Source organism: Ambystoma mexicanum, chromosome 4p (genome assembly GCF_040938575.1).
Source record: "Ambystoma mexicanum isolate Mex_15411 chromosome 4p, UKY_AmexF1_1, whole genome shotgun sequence".
Taxonomy (NCBI): domain Eukaryota; kingdom Metazoa; phylum Chordata; class Amphibia; order Caudata; family Ambystomatidae; genus Ambystoma; species Ambystoma mexicanum.
The window spans coordinates 507,284,134-507,304,359 of record NC_090927.1 but is presented as its reverse complement, the minus strand read 5'-3'; the positions used below and the strand labels follow the sequence as shown (position 1 = coordinate 507,304,359).

The 20,226-nt window shown below is 46.4% G+C and overlaps 1 protein-coding gene across 4 annotated transcripts in view; it reads left to right on the top strand.

The window, feature by feature from the left end:
• ALLC (allantoicase) overlaps positions 1 to 20,226 on the top strand; it is a 729,391-nt gene that overhangs the window by 201,135 nt on the left and 508,030 nt on the right. For all 4 annotated transcript variants that reach the window (XM_069605010.1, XM_069605008.1, XM_069605009.1 and 1 more), the window contains one exon: positions 2,074 to 2,199. In XM_069605010.1, the coding sequence (XP_069461111.1) occupies positions 2,074 to 2,199 (126 nt within the window). The remainder of the gene's footprint in view (positions 1 to 2,073; positions 2,200 to 20,226) is intronic.

The window sequence follows — 20,226 nt, the reverse complement described above, 5'->3', positions numbered from 1 at the left end:
TGCAGCTGGCATGCCATAACGAAGGCTGCATGCAATGACCACACAAGATTGTTTCCTGTTGAGGTATCCTCGCATTGGCAGAGCATGCACAGATAGCGCTGGCACACCACCGTCTTATTCTAATGAGATATATCACATGAAGCACTTCTCCCGCACCCTTTCCATCCCTTCTTCCCACTACCAGATGGCGTACACTATGTTTTTCAGGCTCTTTCGTCGCTACATTGTCCTCCGATACAACCTGCCGGCGTCAAGGAACACTTTTGACACACATCCCGTGACCGCACACTGCGTTACAATCAAAATCTTGACCGTGCGGTGAACAGGGAAATGGGACGCCAGAGCGGAGCCAGATATGACTAATTTTAGTGCGCAGACTGCTATGTACAAGAGCCCCAGCCGTGCACACAATGGCTTAGAGCCTTGCCACACACACCACCACACTCACCACAACACTATCCTCCCATACACCATGGCAGCGTTTCCCAAAAACGTTGATGTGCAGCACGCTTCCCTCCAGCCAACCACCAGTCGCGTCCAATGTTCGCCGACATTACAGCGTACTGCAGGCCAATGAGACTTTGGTCCGTGGAGCGACAGCGAAATGGGTCCACAGAGCCGACCCAGATATCACAAATATTTTGGGATGTACATTTCAGTTCTTTGCAACAAACGTACTGGTCGGATTTCCACCAAACACACAAAAGGACACTTTCTGACCCAAGGCCCTGCTCCTGCCGCATATTTGGTGAAATATCATGCAGCTGTTCGGACTGTAGCCATGCGCAAAGTTTTTCCCCATTCAGTCTATGGAAAATAGAAATTTTGGGACCCCCCTTATGTGTCTAAACTGGCATTTTAGTGCAGCCAGACGAACCATTTCTTACTGTAGCATGAATTCTTGTTTACTGTGCATCTATGATAAAGCAAGCATGATAAGTGTTATTAAGTGGTTAGACTGGCATTTTGGTGCAGCCAGTATGGCATTTTTTTTACTGTGGTATGACATTTACTTACTGGGAATCTCTGATAAAGGAACATGATAAGTGTTATTACGTATCTACATTGGTACAGTCAGTTTGGACATGTTTTCAGGCTGTGGCATGGCATCTTTAATGGCAAATCCAATAGAAGTATGTTCTTACATTTGGGTACTGGCAGATATTAGTAGAGCCAGTTTAGACATGTTTTCTTATAGTGCTATTACTGGGATTATGCGTAAAGCAAACATGATCATGTTCTTATATGGAAATACTGGCATATATTGGTGCAGCCAGCATGGAACTATATGGGCACAGCCAGCATGAAAAGGTTTCTCATACTGGCATATAGTTTGGGGAAATGCATCATGAAAGTGCATTAGGAAATGCTCCTGGTCACTGTTTCGACGTGCATCTATTGGAATTTTCCATGAGTCACCCTTCAAAACCATTTGAAAACTGCTTGACTTTTTACCCAATTTTTCACAGAAAGTATGCGGTATAAATCTCATTTTGACACATTACTCAAATTATATTCAGTGTCCATGATGTTGCTGATAAGCAGCAGTGTGCTTGGCGATGAGTGGCAATGGTGGTGATGGGTTCCTGGAAGAGAGGGGTGAAACACATTTTTGATGGAGCTTACTGGAAGTTTGGTGAAGAGTGGTCCTGGTCCTGGGTCATCCTGGTCCAAATAAGACCAAGCAAGAGTTCCACTTCTCTTTGTCTGCCATTTACTTCGGACGCCCGGTGAGTCACCCTGTGATCTAACATTTAAGAAAGGAAAGGAATGGAAGGGGCAATACTTAGCAGGTGGGTGGCGCAGAGGTCACATGACCTTGATCCACTTGCACCAGGTGACCAACTACAGAAAAAAGAGGCTAAGAGGTTGCTTACGTAAGGAAAAAAGTAGCGTACAAAGAGGAAGGACCCAAAAGATTAGCAGTGATTGACAGGTGGAGGTGTGGGGCAGGGGTCGCATGGCTTAAATCCACTTGCAACAGCTAACCAACTGCAAAACCGATAAAAACATATGCATATATTTAACAGATGTAACAGCGCCTTTTCCATGTTTTGTTGTTCTGTCGTTTAGGTCATGATTGGTGCCTCATACAGTTGGGAGTGCCGGGTATTATCCATGGGTTTGATGTGGACACACGCTTCTTTACTGGCAACTATGCTCCTAGAATATCAATCCAGGCAGCAAACTTGAACAAAGGTAACAACTTATGGATATTTTTAACACATTCCCAGAGTTTCTGGGGGTAGAGGGAACCATGTTTGTGAAAACATTAATTGCACTGAGGGGACCAGCTCCATTTCCATTTGTGTTCAAATATGACCCCCCTGTGCAATATTCTCTTTTCCACCACGGAGTGAAATATTTCAGAATAAAATGGAGGTGAAATTGCTCAATTAAGGTGAAATTGCTTTTACTCTTAAATTTTCCACCATGTTTATGGAAAAGTGTGAATGCATCTTGCAACAAATCATTGCGTGAGCCATTTACAACAGACGTCTATGAAATCTGCCTTCTTTTACCAGGTGGTAATTTGAGGTGGGCTCCACAGAACTCTTTGCATTACCGCCAGCATGAAAATACATACAGGCAGTAATGCAGATGTGTTTGTCAGGCAGAGTTCATATAGCAAGTGGACATGTAAAGTCTGTCCTGCTCTGCATCTTCGCCTGAAAAAGCATTACAAATCATGTGGATAACTCAAAATGGCAGTACAAGTGTACCACCACTTTTATCTTAATTTTTTCCAATCCCCAAGACTTGGAAAATGGCCCCTAACGTGTTTAAATGATGTACATTAAGATTGATCTGTTGTTTGCTATTATATTTGTTCAAATCTCTGCTTATGTAGGTATGTTTTCCTCGGAGAAAGGGTAGACAATTGCCATCAATAGCTAAAATGACCTCAATGTAAAGGGAACTTACCTACACATTTTGATTTACTGTTGACATTTATACAATTTAAGATATATCACTTTCTTGCAATCAAGTATTTGTACTACGCATGCCGATCATTTTTGCGGGAAGCTAACTCATTTGTGTAGAAGATATCCGATATGATACTTGGCAGCCTACAATATGCGTATACAAGTATGTAAATAATGTTCTTGCTACAAGCTAGTTGTGACAGCACTACTGACCTGTGATAAGAAAATGACATCACTGCTGCTCTGTAATAAGGGATTACGCTTCAGCAGAGATGTCACAATGCTCGCTGCTTGAGCCAGCACCGAGCAGAATACCAGCTGTCACTGCAGCACTAGCAGCCATGACAAGCTTTTCAAATTCCTTTTTATTTCTATTTTAATATTTTATATTATATAGCACCTTACACTGTATATAAGACTCAGAAACAGTAAAAAAAATGGAGTCAATATTTAAAACACAAAGGGCCTCATCACGAGTTGGGGCTATATGCGTCACTGCCAACACCCCCGGCGCTATTAGCGCCGGATCACGGGTTTGGCGCAACGGTTAGTCCCCATTCCCCATTGTACCCTTTCGGGAATTCCCCATTGCCCATTGGGCCCAATGGGGAATTTTTGGTGCTACTACCGCCGGCGGTATTAGCGTGCAGTACTAGCGCCGAAAATTGGCAAAATCGTGGGGGATTTGCCCTCAGCTCAGAGCTGGGGGTAAATCCTGCCATACCCGTTATTTGGCGGACCCTTAAATGCAGTGATAATAGCGTTACCGCCACATTTAAGGGTTACCGCCCAAATCGTGATGAGGCCCAAAGTATTTCAGCAGTTGCAAAAAATCCTCATTAACAAGATGAGAAAAGATGGGATCATAAAGAGACCGAAAAGATGAATAGACAGTAATAGAAGAGAGAGAGGGGAGAGCATTCCAATTTAAAGATGCTAGGAGAGAAAAAGACCGAAAACGAGATTGAGTAGGAGGAGAGGGAACTATAAGACGGTAGTGAGAAGCAGACTGAGGGGAACGAGAGGGAAGATAAAAAGAGATGAGTGAAAAGAAGGAGGAGCCAGACATGAAGGGCTTTAAAAACCGGACATGAAAATTAAACTTTAAACAGTGATGAAAAGAGAGCCATCCAAGTTGAACCAAAGAAGAAGAAATATAATCATGAGGAGCCAATTGTCAAAGGACACAAATAGAGGCATGATATATAGATTTCAGTGGACCTAAACGAGATATAGTAAATCCAAAGAGTGCAGAAGAACATTAAAAAAGTCATGAAAAGATTATGGCAGACACCAGTAGCTTTTTGGCTTTGCAAGTCATAAACAAATGGGCTTTCCGGTTGTTATTCAGATGAAATCGACAGGAGTGAGCAGATAGTGAAATGTGATGGCTGAAAGAAAGATCTGAATCAAGAAAAAGACTTACATTATGAACTACTGATGAGATGAGTAGTTGAGCCGGAGGAAATGAAATAGAGGAAGGTAAGAAGACAAAGAAATAGAAGTAGAAGGGAAGAAAATAACCTCAGTTTTTGCAGCATTAAGAACTAAGAAATGGTCTGAAATCCATGATTGGTTAGCCAGTAAACGGCACTCCCAACTGTGTGATGGATATCGTCAGTGAAGTGTGGGAATGAAAGATAAAGCTGTGTGTCACCAGCATAGAAGTAATGCAAGAAGTCGAAAGAAGAAATAACCCCACTAACGAAGAAGTACAAAGAGAGAAAATAAAAGGGCCAAGGACTGAGCCTTGAGGAACATCACAGGTAAGTGAATATGTTTCAGAGGAAACCCCCGACCAAGTACTGAGAAAGTTCTATGGGATAGATATGATTCAAACCAGGCTAGAGTAGAACCAGAAAAACCAAAGGAAGAAAGGGCAGACAACAAAAGTGTGTGATCAACAGTGTTGAACGCAGCAGAGAGATCAAGAAGTATAAGAAGAGAAGATTGTTTAGCATGACCTGCAGAATGTAAAGAGTCCAAGAGAGAAAGAAGAGCAGTCTCAATAGAATATCCTGGACGAAACCCAGATTGAAAACGAGGGAGAATAGAATTTTGAGAGATGACGGTAGAAACTTGAGTATAGACTACACGCTTGAGAATTTTAGAAAGATATGGAAGAAGTGAAGCAGGATGAAAATTAGAAGCAGAAGATACATCAGCAGAGGGTTTTTTCAAGATAGGAGTATTAGTAGCATGCATGAATGAGGAAGGACAAGTAGAAGAAAATAGACTAGAGTTAAATAAAATTGTAATATAAGAGACAAGGGAAGATTTTAGATGTAAGTGCGTGCAGATGGTATAAGATTAGAGGGGGGAAGAAGTTGGGTGAGCACGAGCAAGAAGACAAAGAGTATCTTCATTAGTAATAGGAGTGAACCCATTAAATGTTACCATAGGAGATTCCAAAAGAGGAACAGAAGACAGAGAACTATCCTGAGAGTGGGAATATTCAATCGCTGATCGAAAGGAAAAGACTTTGGCAGTAAAGTAAAGCGCAAGATCTGTGGCAGTGAGAGTAGAATTGGTTGAAGGATCCGGAATAGGAGATAAAAGCAGTCGAGAAAGAATTTGAAAGAGGCGTCTAGGGTGAGAAGACTGTGAGTGAAGTAGGTCAGAAAAGTAAGATTGTTTGGCTGAAAGAAGACAATTGTCATATAAATACATAAGAAGTGTAATTTCCTGGTGTGTTCAGTTTTGACCAACATCTTTCTAAGCGCTGAAAGAAGCGCTTTCTCTTAAAATACCTTTCTGTGACACTTTACATTCATTAACTGATAGTGGCTTTGGCTAAAATGACATCTCTGCAAAGGGGAATCACAACACCACTTTCTTTTTCTGCATTCTGATGTTATTAGCCCTGTCTGCTGTGGAGAATCCGATGGAATTTCCCCCAGGAACCTGTTCTGGGACCCCTCTCATGTGGCCAGGGAAAGGCAGGCACTACCCTTATCCCGACCCTGGGGGTGGTGTACTGTGGGAGAATCACATGAGGGAGGCAATCAGATCAGGAAGATTGGAAGGAACCCCTTTTTAACTTTCTCTGTGACTCCTCCCTTCTGATGGCTATTTGACAGCTGAAAGAATTGAAAAAAACACATTTTCTTAAAATGAACTACGTGTCCCAGAATCCCTCAAGGACTGTGACGAAGAAGAGGGCAGACGAGGCATGCAGAAGTAAAGGACAGACAAGTAGGCCAAACAGCCTTTGCCAGGTTCAGGCAATTAACAGTAAGGGCCTGGCAGGTTAGCATAAGGAGAAGAGCACAAGGCTGACAGTTCACAAGGAAGTGTGACCACTTAAGGGACACTGGGACGAGAGAAGAGCAGATTTCACCTGCAGGTTCTGAGTTGGTCCTGCGTTCATAAAGCCTTTCTGGCTGTGGCTGCACTGAGAGAGACTTGAAGAAGTTAATGGATTCCCCAGGTACGCCCAATAGCTGTGACTGCAGAGCTGAGGTCATGTAGCTACCCGAGGCTTGTGTGCAGAAGCAAGCCGAGGGATGTAGAAGAGAAGGAGACTCTTCGTGATCAGTGCCAGATCAAGGAAACCCGCGCTGCAGAGGGGCGTGGGTCCTAAGAGTGCCTGAAGTAGTAGTGGCAGGAAGAAAAGTCTGGAAGTGGAAGCCACCCGCAACTGCAGTGTTTTGGAGCCGGTGAGTGATGCTCTGTACTCCAATTCACTAATAACTCCTTGCAGGTAACTGTAACCAGCTCCATTTAAACTCACATAGAAGTAATTGCAAATAAAAGTTGTTCATTGCCATGGAAGGCTGGGCTACAAAAGAAAATGTATCACACGCAAACAAACTCAAGTGCTCTCGTATAAGAAAAACCTTTAATTATCCATTGTTGTAATAAAATAATCTTACCGGAGTGATCGCGTTACTCCAGTTAAGAGGGAGAATGCTGCTTGTTATCACTCATAAAGGTAGCAGTTGACTTTCCCAAATTGTTACAAGAATAAACATCAAAGAAAGGTTGCGTGTGAATGATGGTGATTCCCGATTCACATAAAAGCAGCATTCTGTATGAATTAAAGGGAAGGCAAGAGTTTCCAGTTGAAATTCTCCATCAAAGAGTGGTTGTGTGTACTTAATTCTGTTACCCTTGTGAAACTCAAATCTTGTAACATCCTGAACACAGTACTTTTAATTTAGAAGTTGCTGAAGTAGCAAGAACAACACACATTACCCAAGCCAGTAGGAAACCCCTTTCTAATGTGACACAAGCCCTAATAAGAACTAATCACCTACATTTTGAAGTTATCAAAGTTTTTTGCCAATCCAGTGACCCCTGATAAAGGTATGAAAAAGGTTATCCAAGGCTGGAAGAGTGGTAATACAGCTTTGGAGTAACTGCTGGAATCAAGTAAGTGTACATAAAGCTGGGGAAGGGAAATGGTGGCTTATTAAAAGGACTAATCAACAATCTATAAAGCTGAGACTTTGAAACTGAGAGAAGGAAGCAGCCTAGAAGCCAAAGCAGATTCTAGTGGTGTCTGTAAGACAGATAGAATAGGTAAAGAGGCTGCCCCTTTCTTGTTCCATAGGAAGGAAGAGTGCTGTGCCTACCCATGGAGGTCTAGGAGTCTGGTCTTTAAGTTGCCTAATACATCCTCAAAGTACCAAGTTGAAGTAGAACTAACAGAACTGTGGTTGTCTATAATATTGTCAGACAACATCACATTGAAGGTGGTTGAAGCAGCAGTATACTGTGAATCAAGGGGCCAGCTTTCACATTACCATTAGCAGAATGGAGTTGCCAAGAGGAAAGCAACCCCCTTAGAAGAAGCATCCTGACAAGTTATACCAAAGACGCTGCAGAAGTTACAAAAAGATGGACAGTTGGTGAAGTACTTTGGTTTTAAACTTCGTCAAGCTTATCCTGGAAGGAGGTTATCCAGGATTACCATTGGTGCTGTTTTCTGTGTGGAAATTGGAAAGGGAACTTTCCAACAAATGGAGAAAGAACTGTTACCAGTGCATTTCTGTTTGGTGAACCTTTGTTTCTTTTGGAACTTTCAAGAACTGGTTCAAGACTTTACTTTTCTTTGTGAAAGATTGACTTTGGACATTCCTGGGAAAGGGATCTACCCAGGACAAGTGGAAGTTATCCAAGGCACTGGTTATTTGGTAATAATGTATTTATATCATGTATGATTTATTTATAATGTTTTATTTAGTGTGAGGGCCAGTTTTGAGTATGCTAGGAGATTTTCCCTTAGAACCTAGACTAGGTAGGAAATTCCCTGGTAGATTAGGCTTAGTTGGTTTATCTTTGCATTTTCTTTCATTAATAAAATGTTAAATACTGAGAAAACTACAAGCAGTTCTCCGCCTCACATTAGAGATTATGGGCCTGATTCATGGAAGCGTTTTATAATGGCGCAATCCCATAGGAAAACGTTATGTGAATCAGGCCCTAAGAATGTTGTAATGTAATCGTTTGAAAAGTGGTAGAAGCCATGTTAGTGGTTAAGGGCACTCCTTGGTGACAAAGTCTTGTTAATGAACTTCTCCCGTGGATATTCCTGTTGGGCATGAATGCCCATCTCAGATATATGGAAGTAGTGAACACTGGAATCTTTGCTGTTCAAAGAAGCGGGTGAAGATGTGCATCCTCTGTTTACATTTCTCAGCTGATCAGCACGAGACTGAGCTGAGGGCAATGCACCATTGCTTTTGAGGTCACAGTGGACACACACCAGCTGCCCAGTTTAGGAGAGAGTGTGGGGTACTACTGCTGCCTTATCTGACATTTTCCTCAGACATCTTACCAACTTCTGTAAATGTAAGGACACTATTCAGTCACCACTGCATGTATTTCAGAGGGACAGTCCAACAGCCTCTCTCCCCCTCTCTTCTGTAGTGTAAAAAGCTGTAAATGGGTGAGGCAGTACCTTCCCTGACTCCAGGAGACACCTTGTGGGGAACAGCTCCCACCTTGTACATAGGCTAATCCCAGACAGCCAGAGGTCAAAGTGAGCAGGAACTAACAGGATGACGTTCCCTTGCTTTTCGCTGAAATCCAACACAGTTTCCTTACTTAGGGCCTCATCAAGAGTTGGGCGGTAACCCTTAAATCCGGCGGAAATGGTATTTGTGCCACCAATACCGTGCGGCCGGATCACGACTGCAAATCCCGGGCGGTGCAATCACTGCCGGCGCTAGCACAGCCGGCTGTAATACCGCCGGCAACCAAACGCGCTATTACAGAGTCATCACAAGTACCGCGTTGGCGCTCTTAGCGCCAGAAAAACAGCGGTAAAGCCGTCAAAAATACCCCCGGCCAAATGCTGGAGGTAAAAGAACACATGAGACAGAAATAAGGCCCCAGGTGAAAACAATGCACACCAGAGGCATACAAAAGACCCACCCATGCACAAAACACCCTCCCCAACACCATTTCACCATCAGGGAGGAGGGAGGAGACAGCAATAAGGGCCCAGATGAAAACAATGCACACCAGAGGCCTACACAAGACCCACCCATGCACAACACACCCTCCCATGTTGCCATTTGGCGCCGGGAGCCTTGATGTGGACATGTACTTGCTGCGCCTGGAGCTACAGAGGCCTGCCAACCAGCCCAGTGCCCTGTGAGCACAGGGGTGGTGGGGATGAGGAGAAGGTGGAGGAGGAGGCGGAGACCAGCACCAGCAAGGCGGCCAGCCATCCCCAGGGTCAGGCCAACACCCTGGGTCCTGACTGATGGGCAGTTGGTGACCGAGTACAGGCTGGACAGGACAACCATCACCCAGTTGCTGGACACAATCCAGGCTGACATAGGCAGCCGTATGGCCATCAGCACTGCTGTACCCCCATTTGTGAAGCTTGGTCTGTCTTACAGTACCTCGGGACTGGCAGCTTCCAACACACCGTTGTCATGATGCATGGTATGGCCCAGTCCACCTTCAGTGCCGTGCTTGATGCACTGCTGCTCCATATCAATGAGCACATTGCATTGCCAGCCACACCGGCACAGGACAACCAGCTGAAGGCACAGTTCCATGCCATTGCCCAAATCCTGAACGCCATAGCAGCCCTAGATTGCACACATGTTGCACTAGTAGCACCCCGGGAACATGAGGCAGCCTACAGGAACCGTAAGACTTACCATTCCATGAACTTGCAGATGACCTGTAGCCCGACCTAACTTTCAACCACTGCTGCGCCCGCTACCCAGGATCCACCCACAACTCCATGGTCCTGTGCAACAGTACCCTGCCAGCCTACATGGAGAGGCAAAAACACATGGATGTTGGGTGAGTACATATCTTGTCTGAAATGCATGCAAATTTACACCTGTAAGGGGGGGTCATACACACAGGGATCCCTGCATGCCACCAGCAGACACAGCCAGCACTATCACTGCCCTATTTCAATGCATGTGTGTCGCATGAGAACTTTTGCACATGTTCCCCACATCAGAACACAAATCTGAATGCCACACACTTGTGAAAGAACAGTCACATATGGAAACCCAACTACCACAATGCATCATGTGTGTGTCACAGTGCTGCCCCTCACCCTGACACACAAGAGATAGCCCACCCAGGCCACCAGACAGTCATGCCAATAGAGTCCTAATGTAGGCACATCCACAAAACCACTTCACATGAGTAGTTGGAGTCACGACAATGACCATCCCTGAGATAGTGACCCCTGAATGGCCATTCACATGCCTGGCCAAAAGTGCATGATTGTGCCAAGTAGCAAACGCAACACCAGCCATAGGTAATGCCACAACACATCACCTAACAACATATCACGTGAACAGTCAGATATAAGGGTACCCTCATCCTGAATTGAGGAACAGACCCCTGTGGCATTTAGACACAGTGGTGGTGCATGCAGTAAGTGGTTCATGAATGGAATACTGCACCATGCACAGCACACACCATGATGAAAGTGGCAATCTTAAAATTACTGTACTTGTACAGCATGAGTGTGACACACATAACCATTAACATATCAATTGATACACTCCTCCATAAATACTTCAGCCCATGCATGTCGCAGAAGTTGAAGGATCTATGAAAACATTGCAGTGAGATAGCATGTACCTTTTCTACACATACAGTACTTTGATGCTTATGTCATTGATGTCTGAGCCTTGTACATCCACTGAACCTACCTATGCCTAATGTACGCGTTCTGTCCCCTGCAGGTGGTTCTGGCTACCCGCAGTACACATGGCTCACGACCCCTGTGCGTAATCCACACACTCCAGCTGAGCTGGCATATAACATTGCCCATTGGCGAACACTCAGCTCTGTGGAAATGGCATTTGGATTGCTGAAGGCACGCTTCCGGTGCCTAGACCGTACGGGAGGGGAATTGATGTATGCACCAGAGAAAATAGGCAACATCGTACTCACCTGTGCCATGCTGCACAACATTTGCTGTCGCAGGCATGTGCCACTGCCCCCCAATGCTGATGGCCAACCACCTGGGGATGGGAGTGATGATGAGCATGTGCCCGTAGCTGTGGGAAATGCACACAGGGATGGGGTGAGGTAGGGGAGGTTGGCCTGGCAAGCCTTGATTGACAATTATTTTTTATCTGGTGGATGGGTACATGTAACACATATCATTTGTAAAATAAAGAGCACTTTTACACAATCATGAATGTCCATGCTTTGCATGCATTATGAACAGGATTTATTATTTGTGGAACAATCCCCCCTCCCCTGTGAACACCCCAGCACACAATCCCCCCTCCCCCCTGTGAACACCCCAGCACACAATCCCCCCTCGCACCTGTGAGCAGCCCAGCACACAATCTCCCCTCCCCCATGAGAACACCCCAAGACAGTGCCAGTGGGTCCATGTGCCTGTGCCTTGGCACAACTGTGCTATGTCCATCTATGATGGTGGTGGTTGCTTCCCACGTCAGGGTCCCTCAGGTGAGTGGCGTGAGAGATTGCTCAGGGAACGGCACCTGGGCAAAGCCTCCAGGGATCCCTTTATGGGTGTGGTGGAAGTAGATGGAATTGCACCTGCAAACTGCAGCTGCTGGCGGAGCAGATTGTTTGTCTCCTGCATCTGCTCCTCAGCATGTGCAGATTGCCCCTCACAAACACTCTGTCCAAAACCTGTCAGGGCCACTGTACAGCCCTCCACCACACTACGGGTGCGGGCATTGTCATGCGCCATGGTCTTGGCTGTATTCCGTATGGCACAGTTTATTGCCTTGATGTGGTAGCTGTGGTCAGCTTCCATGGCCTAAATTTTCCGCTGTCATTCCTCTATCACATCCAGCCGTCCCATTACAGCAGCTACCGTGACTATGGGTCTGTCAGGTGTGCTGTTGATTGGACTGACAGCTCTGCGCGGGGTGGCAGGTGTGATGCTGGAAATGCAATGGAGGGACAGGGCCTTCCTGTCCTGGTCCTGTAGTCCTTTTTCATATGTGTTCTGCATTGTTTTCTGCCCAGGAGTCCATGTGGGACTCCTGGCAGTGCAGCTCTTCCTATTTTTGGTTTGGTGTACAGACCCTTGGGATACCCTTATGGCACCCATGGGTGGGGGTACAACCCTGTTCTCCTAGTGTATGTTTTTGGGCACCTGTGTGTGGCCCACAGAGCAGGGTATGGGCTGGTGGCAGCTACATGCTGAATTTGACAGGTGCTCTGAGTATCCACCATTTTGGGGATACCCAGTCCCTGCCATTGGAATCAGTTGATTCCTGATAGGAAACAAGATGGCCCTTGTGGCCTTTTGCTTTCTATTACCTGTTACCCTGTTTTTCTCAAAGTCCTGGGAAGCCCTGCCTCTGTCCCTTCCCCCTGACTGGTGTTGGGTGTAAGTTCCGTACATGGTATTGTGGGGAGGTTCAGCCCTCCCATTGACTGTATGTTGTGGGTACACCCTGTGGGTGGGACCTGGGTGAATGGAGTGGGTGACCATTATTCACTTCTTGTTATGGGTGTCTTGTTTCTGGTATGTGACACAAAGGCTGAGACAGTGTCATGATCTCTGCTTCCAAAAGGTCAGGGTTTTCCCAACTCCCTTGGAAGCAGATCCATAACCCAGGTTCCGAGTGCCAACCAGTCCCAATTGGGACCTTTTGGACCCAGTCCTGGCGCCAGTGGCACCAGGCTCATAAATATGCCCAGTCCCAGCGCTGGAAGCGCCGGGCTCATAATGCTTGGGTGGACTTACCTTCAGCAGACCATGCTGCTTACTTGCCTGCCAGTTGAGCCTCTGATCCTCTTCTGTTTGGAACTACTTTTCCTGTTGGGTGGGGCTGGAGCCACTCCCTAGATTCAGAACACTGGAACTCTTCTGGAAGGCAGGAACTCTTTTCTTACCAGGAACTCTTTTCTTACTTAGGCGTGGCTGTGGAAGGAGACACCTAAGCACTACAGGAGGCTATTTAAACCACACCCGGTGGATGAATCTTGCTTTGCGTTATTCTGCAACCTCTGCAGCAGAACGCTCATCATGTCTTCTGCATCCGGTCCTGGGCCTAAGGAAAAAGGCTTACCATCCTGAATCCAGTCTTCAGCAACACCTATAAAGACAAGAAAGAACAGGTTAGCATTCCGGCATCTGAAAGGCAAAGGCTTACCATCCGGAATCCAGTCTTCAGCAACACCTATAAAGACAAGAAAGAACAGGTTAGCATTCCGGCATCTGAAAGGCAAAGGCTTACCTACTCTTCATGCGCTCCGGAGGTCTTCACACTGCATTCCGGCATCTGAAAGACAAAAGTTTACCAACTCTTCGCACGCTCCGGAGGCCTTCGGCGCTGCATCCCGCATCTGAAAGACAAAACAAGGTGCGTTTAAAGACATTGGGGAACTTTAATACTCACGTGCCATTACTCCTTTCCACATCTAATCCAGTGGATATTCCGGCACCCTGCAGCCGCTCCGAACTCGTACCTGCAAAATAAAAAGACAGTTAGAGCGCATAGTGAAGCAGGCAACAAGCGCTTACTTACGTGCTTCCAGGCGCTTCTATTCATCACACGGGCTCCATCTTCAACTCACTTCAGCCCGTCATCCGCCATCGCCGGAACCCTGCAAAACAAGAGACATCATTACTAAAGACTTTAAAGACATTTGAATGACTCGAAACTTACCGTTCGTGCAGTAAACGACGGACAGCAGTCCTCTGAAGTCAAGAGGCCTGCGCTACCTATCCAGTGAAGAAACTGGTTACAGCACCCTGCCCCGAGGCAGATGGAGAGCTCGGCATTCACTTACCTAAGGTGAGAGCGTTAACCTTTGGGGGTCTACAGGAGAGGAGAAGAGGAAAGAGATAGGGACACCCCAATAACCCCAGTTCATTAACCCCATATTTTCTATCTGCAGACATCTTACTCTACACGTCAGGCATACAGTGCACAGAGGTCCAGCCCAAAGAGCCAACCGGGTGCTACACATCACCTTTGAAGATACGGTAGTCGCCCAGTCAAGACCGGCGCCTCTGCGAGAATCAGGTGAGCGTTACAGAACGCAAAGCCTACCGCAAAACTCTCGCCCAGGCGCTATGGAAACCTCGGATACTGACCCGCTAGCCCGGTTACTTGGGGAACTAAGGGCAGAAGTGCATGCAGCTCGTCAGGAAACGAATGCTCTAAGAAGGGAACTAATTATTTCCAAGGAGAGAACAGACAATCTTGCTAGACAAGTGCTACAGTCACAAGCCGGACAGACCCCGTTACCCGCATCAGGGGCAAATCTTCCTTCAACATCCTCTATGAATCCAGTGCAGATCAACCTACCTGGGAATGTACCTCTGGCTCCGCCCGAACGATTTTCTGGTGACCCAAAGAGGTTTGCAGTATTTATCAATCAGTGCCGGTTGCACTTCTTATGCCGGCCAGCAGCCTTTCCAACTGATCAAGCAAAAGTAGCTTTTGTACTTTCGTACCTTAGTGGCAATGCGGCAGACTGGTCGATCCCTCTAGTTAATCAAGATGATCCGGTTCTCCATGATTTTCAAGCCTTTCAGCTTAGTATGGAAAAACTGTTCGCAAGACATTCACAGGGGCAGGCCTTGGACAATGAGCTTCTTTCGTTATGACAGGGTAATCAAGACCTTTTGGCTTATATTGCATCTTTCAATAGACTAATAGTGGAAACTCAATGGCCTGAGGACAAAAGGATTACGCTGTTTTATAGAGGTCTACGTGGAGAGCTCAAAGACGTTTTAGCCCAAGTAGTGAATCCCCCACAAGACTGTTCGGATTATATAGACTTGGTCGTTCAAATAGATCACAGGCTGCAGAACAGGAAGGCCGATCGTTCCAAGTTTGATGCTCGAGTATTTTCCAAACCGCCAACTCCTTCCAAAGGAGTAGACTCCGGGGAACCCATGCAAATAGGGGGTCTGAAAGGTCCTCTAACACAAAGGGAGCGGGAAAGGAGGAAACAGTTGCAATTATGCCTATATTGCGGAAACTCAGGGCACTTTCTTCGAGACTGTCCGGTGAAACCTGCCAAGAAGGCAGTAGGAGCTGCAGTTACCAAAGTTACAAACTCTGAGCAGGGAAACGACCTCGCCCGACAAGAATAGAGGTCCTCTTGCCGAGCGTGAAAACCAGTTCCGTGACCTCGCATTTCGTGATACCTATGGTCCTCATTAGCCCTGATAATCCGGATCGATTACATGCAATTGAAGCTTACGTCGACAGCGGTGCCATCGGCAATTATGTGGATCATGAAATGGTTTTGAGGATGAATCTAACTCTTTGTCCCAAGGCTGTAAAGGACGTCATTACTACGGTGGATGGTACGGAGATAGCCTCCGGGCCAGTAACGCATACCACTCAAGAGGTGACGCTAGTAAGTCAAGATGGACACCATGAGAAGATCGTGTTCGATGTGATCAAGGCCCCTCAGTTTCAGATTATTCTAGGAATACCTTGGTTAGAGAAACACAATCCTCTGATCGATTGGCGAGCAAGAACGGTCCAGTTTCCAGAATATGTCTCTACTTGTCACCCTCCACCTGGTATTGCACTGGCCGCAATTTCTTCAGAGACTCCCCAGTTACCTCCCGAATACCTAGAATACCAAGATGTTTTCCGGAAGGATCAGGCTAACTCTCTACCTCCTCATAGGTCTTATGACTGCCAGATAGACCTGATACCTGGATCTACTCCTCCTTGTAGTAGAATTTATGCCCTCACCGAGCCTGAGAACCTTCACCTTCGACAATACCTGGATCAATACCTGGCAAATGGGTTTATTCGTCCTTCCAAGTCCCCTGCTTCTTCAGCTTTGTTCTTCGTTCCAAAAAAGGAAGGAGACCTTAGAACTTGTATCGATTATCGCTCCCTGAACCAGATCACCGTTAAGAATAGATATCCGTTACCTTTGATCCCTGAACTCCTGGACCAAGTCAGAAAAGCATGCATATATACAAAGCTGGATCTTAGAGGAGCTTACCACTTGGTACGAGTAAAAGAGGGCGATGAATGGAAGACGGCCTTCCGCACCAAGTATGGGCTATTTGAATATCAGGTCATGCCCTTCGGACTTTGCAATGCCCCGGCCGCCTTTCAATATTTTATGAACGATGTCCTCAGAGAGCTCATAGATGTATGTGTTGTTGTTTACATTGACGACATCCTCGTTTATTCTTCATCGGAATCTGAACATCGGAAACACGTGAAAATGGTCCTCGAAAGATTGCGTCAACACAAACTTTTCGCTAAGTTGGAAAAATGTGTTTTCAACGTGACTGAAGTTGAATTCTTGGGATTCATATTATCACCTGGCGGAGTGCGTATGGATTCAAAGAAGGTCGATGCAGTTCTCAAATGGCCATCACCATCCTCCGTAAAAGGTGTGCAAAGCATGTTAGGCTTCGCTAACTTTTACCGCAGGTTTATCCCCGAATTCTCTCGAATAGTCCAGTCCATCACGGCCTTTTTAAAGAAAAACAAACGTTTTGAATGGTACCGAGGCGGAACAAGCTTTCCAGGATTTGAAGACTAAATTTATCTCTGCACCAATCTTAAAACACCCTCGCCCCGAACTCCCCTACATCGTGGAAACTGATGCTTCAAGCCTTGCCATGGGGGCAGTTCTATCACAAAAGGACCCGGTAACCAATCAGTTGCATCCCGTGGCATTTTGGTCCCGCAAATTCTCGCCTCCTGAAATCAATTACACGATTACTGACAAGGAACTTCTGGCTATCAAGTCTGCCTTTAAGGCTTGGCGGCATTATCTGCTGGGGGCCCGACACACCGTTACTGTGATTACGGATCACCGAAACCTGCAATATTTGAAGACCGCAAAAGCCCAATCCTCTAGACAACTCCGTTGGGCATTATTCTTTGCTGAGTTTGACTTCATAATTACCTATCGACCTGGTACAAAGAACGGTAAAGCCGATGCCCTTTCTCAGATGGGAGTGGAAGAACACTTGGTCAACCCTAAACCTGTACCAATCATTCCCGAACAAAGAATTCTGGGTGTAATCGCCACAGAATCCATAGAGGAAGTTAAGGATAAAGCCAGGCAACTTGTAACTCCAGCAGACATACAGAATTGGCATCTGCAGGGAAAGGACTTTGCAGTAAAGGACAACTTATTGTATTTCCAAGAACGATTATACCTACCCAGCACAGATTTACAGAAAAAAGTAATCTCTTGTTATCACGACTCTTTAATGGAAGGTCATCCCGGTATAGCCAAGACCTCAGAAAAGATCAAGCGCTACTTCTGGTGGCCGTCTTGGAAAAAAGATATCAGAGACTTTATAATGTCCTGTGGAGTATGCGCCCAAAACAAGAGTCAAAAGGAAAGACCAGCAGGCCTCTTACGCCCTATTGACATCCCACCTCGCCCTTGGCATACGCTTTCTATGGACTTCATCACCGATCTACCTCCATGCTCCGGATACAATACGATTCTAGTAATCGTGGACTTATTCTCCAAGATGGCGCATTTCATTCCGCTCAAAGGCTTGCCAACAGCAGCAACTCTGGCCCGAGAATTTCTCAAAAACATCGTCCGACTGCACGGTTTTCCTTCGGTTCTAATTTCAGATCGAGGTAGTCAATTTATTTCTCATTTTTGGCGAAGTTGCTGTCGGTCGGCTCAAATTGATGTGAGACTATCGACCAGTCACCACCCTCAGACCGACGGACAAACCGAGAGGACCAATCAAACTCTGGAACAGTATTTACGCTGCATGCTGCAACAAACTGAAAAAACTTGGAAAGATATCCTTTGGATAGCCGAGTATGCCTACAATAACTCTCTAAAAGGGCCACGCACATTCAACCCAAGATACCTTGGTCCCTATTCCATCACTACCATAGTAAACCCAGTAGCGGTCAAGTTGGACTTGCCCCCGCACATGAAGATACATCCGGTCTTCCACGTCTCTCTATTAAAACCCGTGCAACCTCAAACCCGACTAACCAAATCTCCAAAACCTATCCTAGTGGATGGAGAACTCGAGTTTGAAGTCAAAAGCATTCTGGACTCCAAGATCTCCAAATCTAAACTATTCTACCTAATTGACTGGAAAGGCTACGGCCCCCAAGAGAGATCCTGGGAACCTGCTGAATATGTCCACGCTCCTCGCCTAATCAAAAGATTTCACCGAACATTTCCTGACAAGCCAAAACCCCCGGAGAAGCCCGGTTTGGGAGGGGCCTTGAGGGGGGGTACTGTCATGATCTCTGCTTCCAAAAGGTCAGGGTTTTCCCAACTCCCTTGGAAGCAGATCCATAACCCAGGTTCCGAGTGCCAACCAGTCCCAATTGGGACCTTTTGGACCCAGTCCTGGCGCCAGTGGCACCAGGCTCATAAATATGCCCAGTCCCAGCGCTGGAAGCGCCGGGCTCATAATGCTGGGGTGGACTTACCTTCAGCAGACCATGCTGCTTACTTGCCTGCCAGTTGAGCCTCTGATCCTCTTCTGTTTGGAACTACTTTTCCTGTTGGGTGGGGCTGGAGCCACTCCCTAGATTCAGAACACTGGAACTCTTCTGGAAGGCAGGAACTCTTTTCTTACCAGGAACTCTTTTCTTACTTAGGCGTGGCTGTGGAAGGAGACACCTAAGCACTACAGGAGGCTATTTAAACCACACCCGGTGGATGAATCTTGCTTTGTGTTATTCTGCAACCTCTGCAGCAGAACGCTCATCGTGTCTTCTGCATCCGGTCCTGGGCCTAAGGAAAAAGGCTTACCATCCTGAATCCAGTCTTCAGCAACACCTATAAAGACAAGAAAGAACAGGTTAGCATTCCGGCATCTGAAAGGCAAAGGCTTACCATCCGGAATCCAGTCTTCAGCAACACCTATAAAGACAAGAAAGAACAGGTTAGCATTCCGGCATCTGAAAGGCAAAGGCTTACCTACTCTTCATGCGCTCCGGAGGTCTTCACACTGCATTCCGGCATCTGAAAGACAAAAGTTTACCAACTCTTCGCACGCTCCGGAGGCCTTCGGCGCTGCATCCCGCATCTGAAAGACAAAACAAGGTGCGTTTAAAGACATTGGGGAACTTTAATACTCACGTGCCATTACTCCTTTCCACATCTAATCCAGTGGATATTCCGGCACCCTGCAGCCGCTCTGAACTCGTACCTGCAAAATAAAAAGACAGTTAGAGCGCATAGTGAAGCAGGCAACAAGCGCTTACTTACGTGCTTCCAGGCGCTTCTATTCATCACACGGGCTCCATCTTCAACTCACTTCAGCCCGTCATCCGCCATCGCCGGAACCCTGCAAAACAAGAGACATCATTACTAAAGACTTTAAAGACATTTGAATGACTCGAAACTTACCGATCGTGCAGTAAACGACGGACAGCAGTCCTCTGAAGTCAAGAGGCCTGCGCTACCTATCCAGTGAAGAAACTGGTTACAGCACCCTGCCCCGAGGCAGATGGAGAGCTCGGCATTCACTTACCTAAGGTGAGAGCGTTAACCTTTGGGGGTCTACAGGAGAGGAGAAGAGGAAAGAGATAGGGACACCCCAATAACCCCAGTTCATTAACCCCATATTTTCTATCTGCAGACATCTTACTCTACACGTCAGGCATACAGTGCACAGAGGTCCAGCCCAAAGAGCCAACCGGGTGCTACACATCACCTTTGAAGATACGGTAGTCGCCCAGTCAAGACCGGCGCCTCTGCGAGAATCAGGTGAGCGTTACAGACAGCCCTGCCCTAAACTGGTATGAATGCAGTGTGTAGTGCTGAATGGCTGGGTATTTGTCCCAATACACATTCCTTGTTGTGTATGTGTGGTCTACGATGGTCGGGGATGCTTCCCACGTCTGAATGGCCTGAATGCACTGTAAGCCTGATT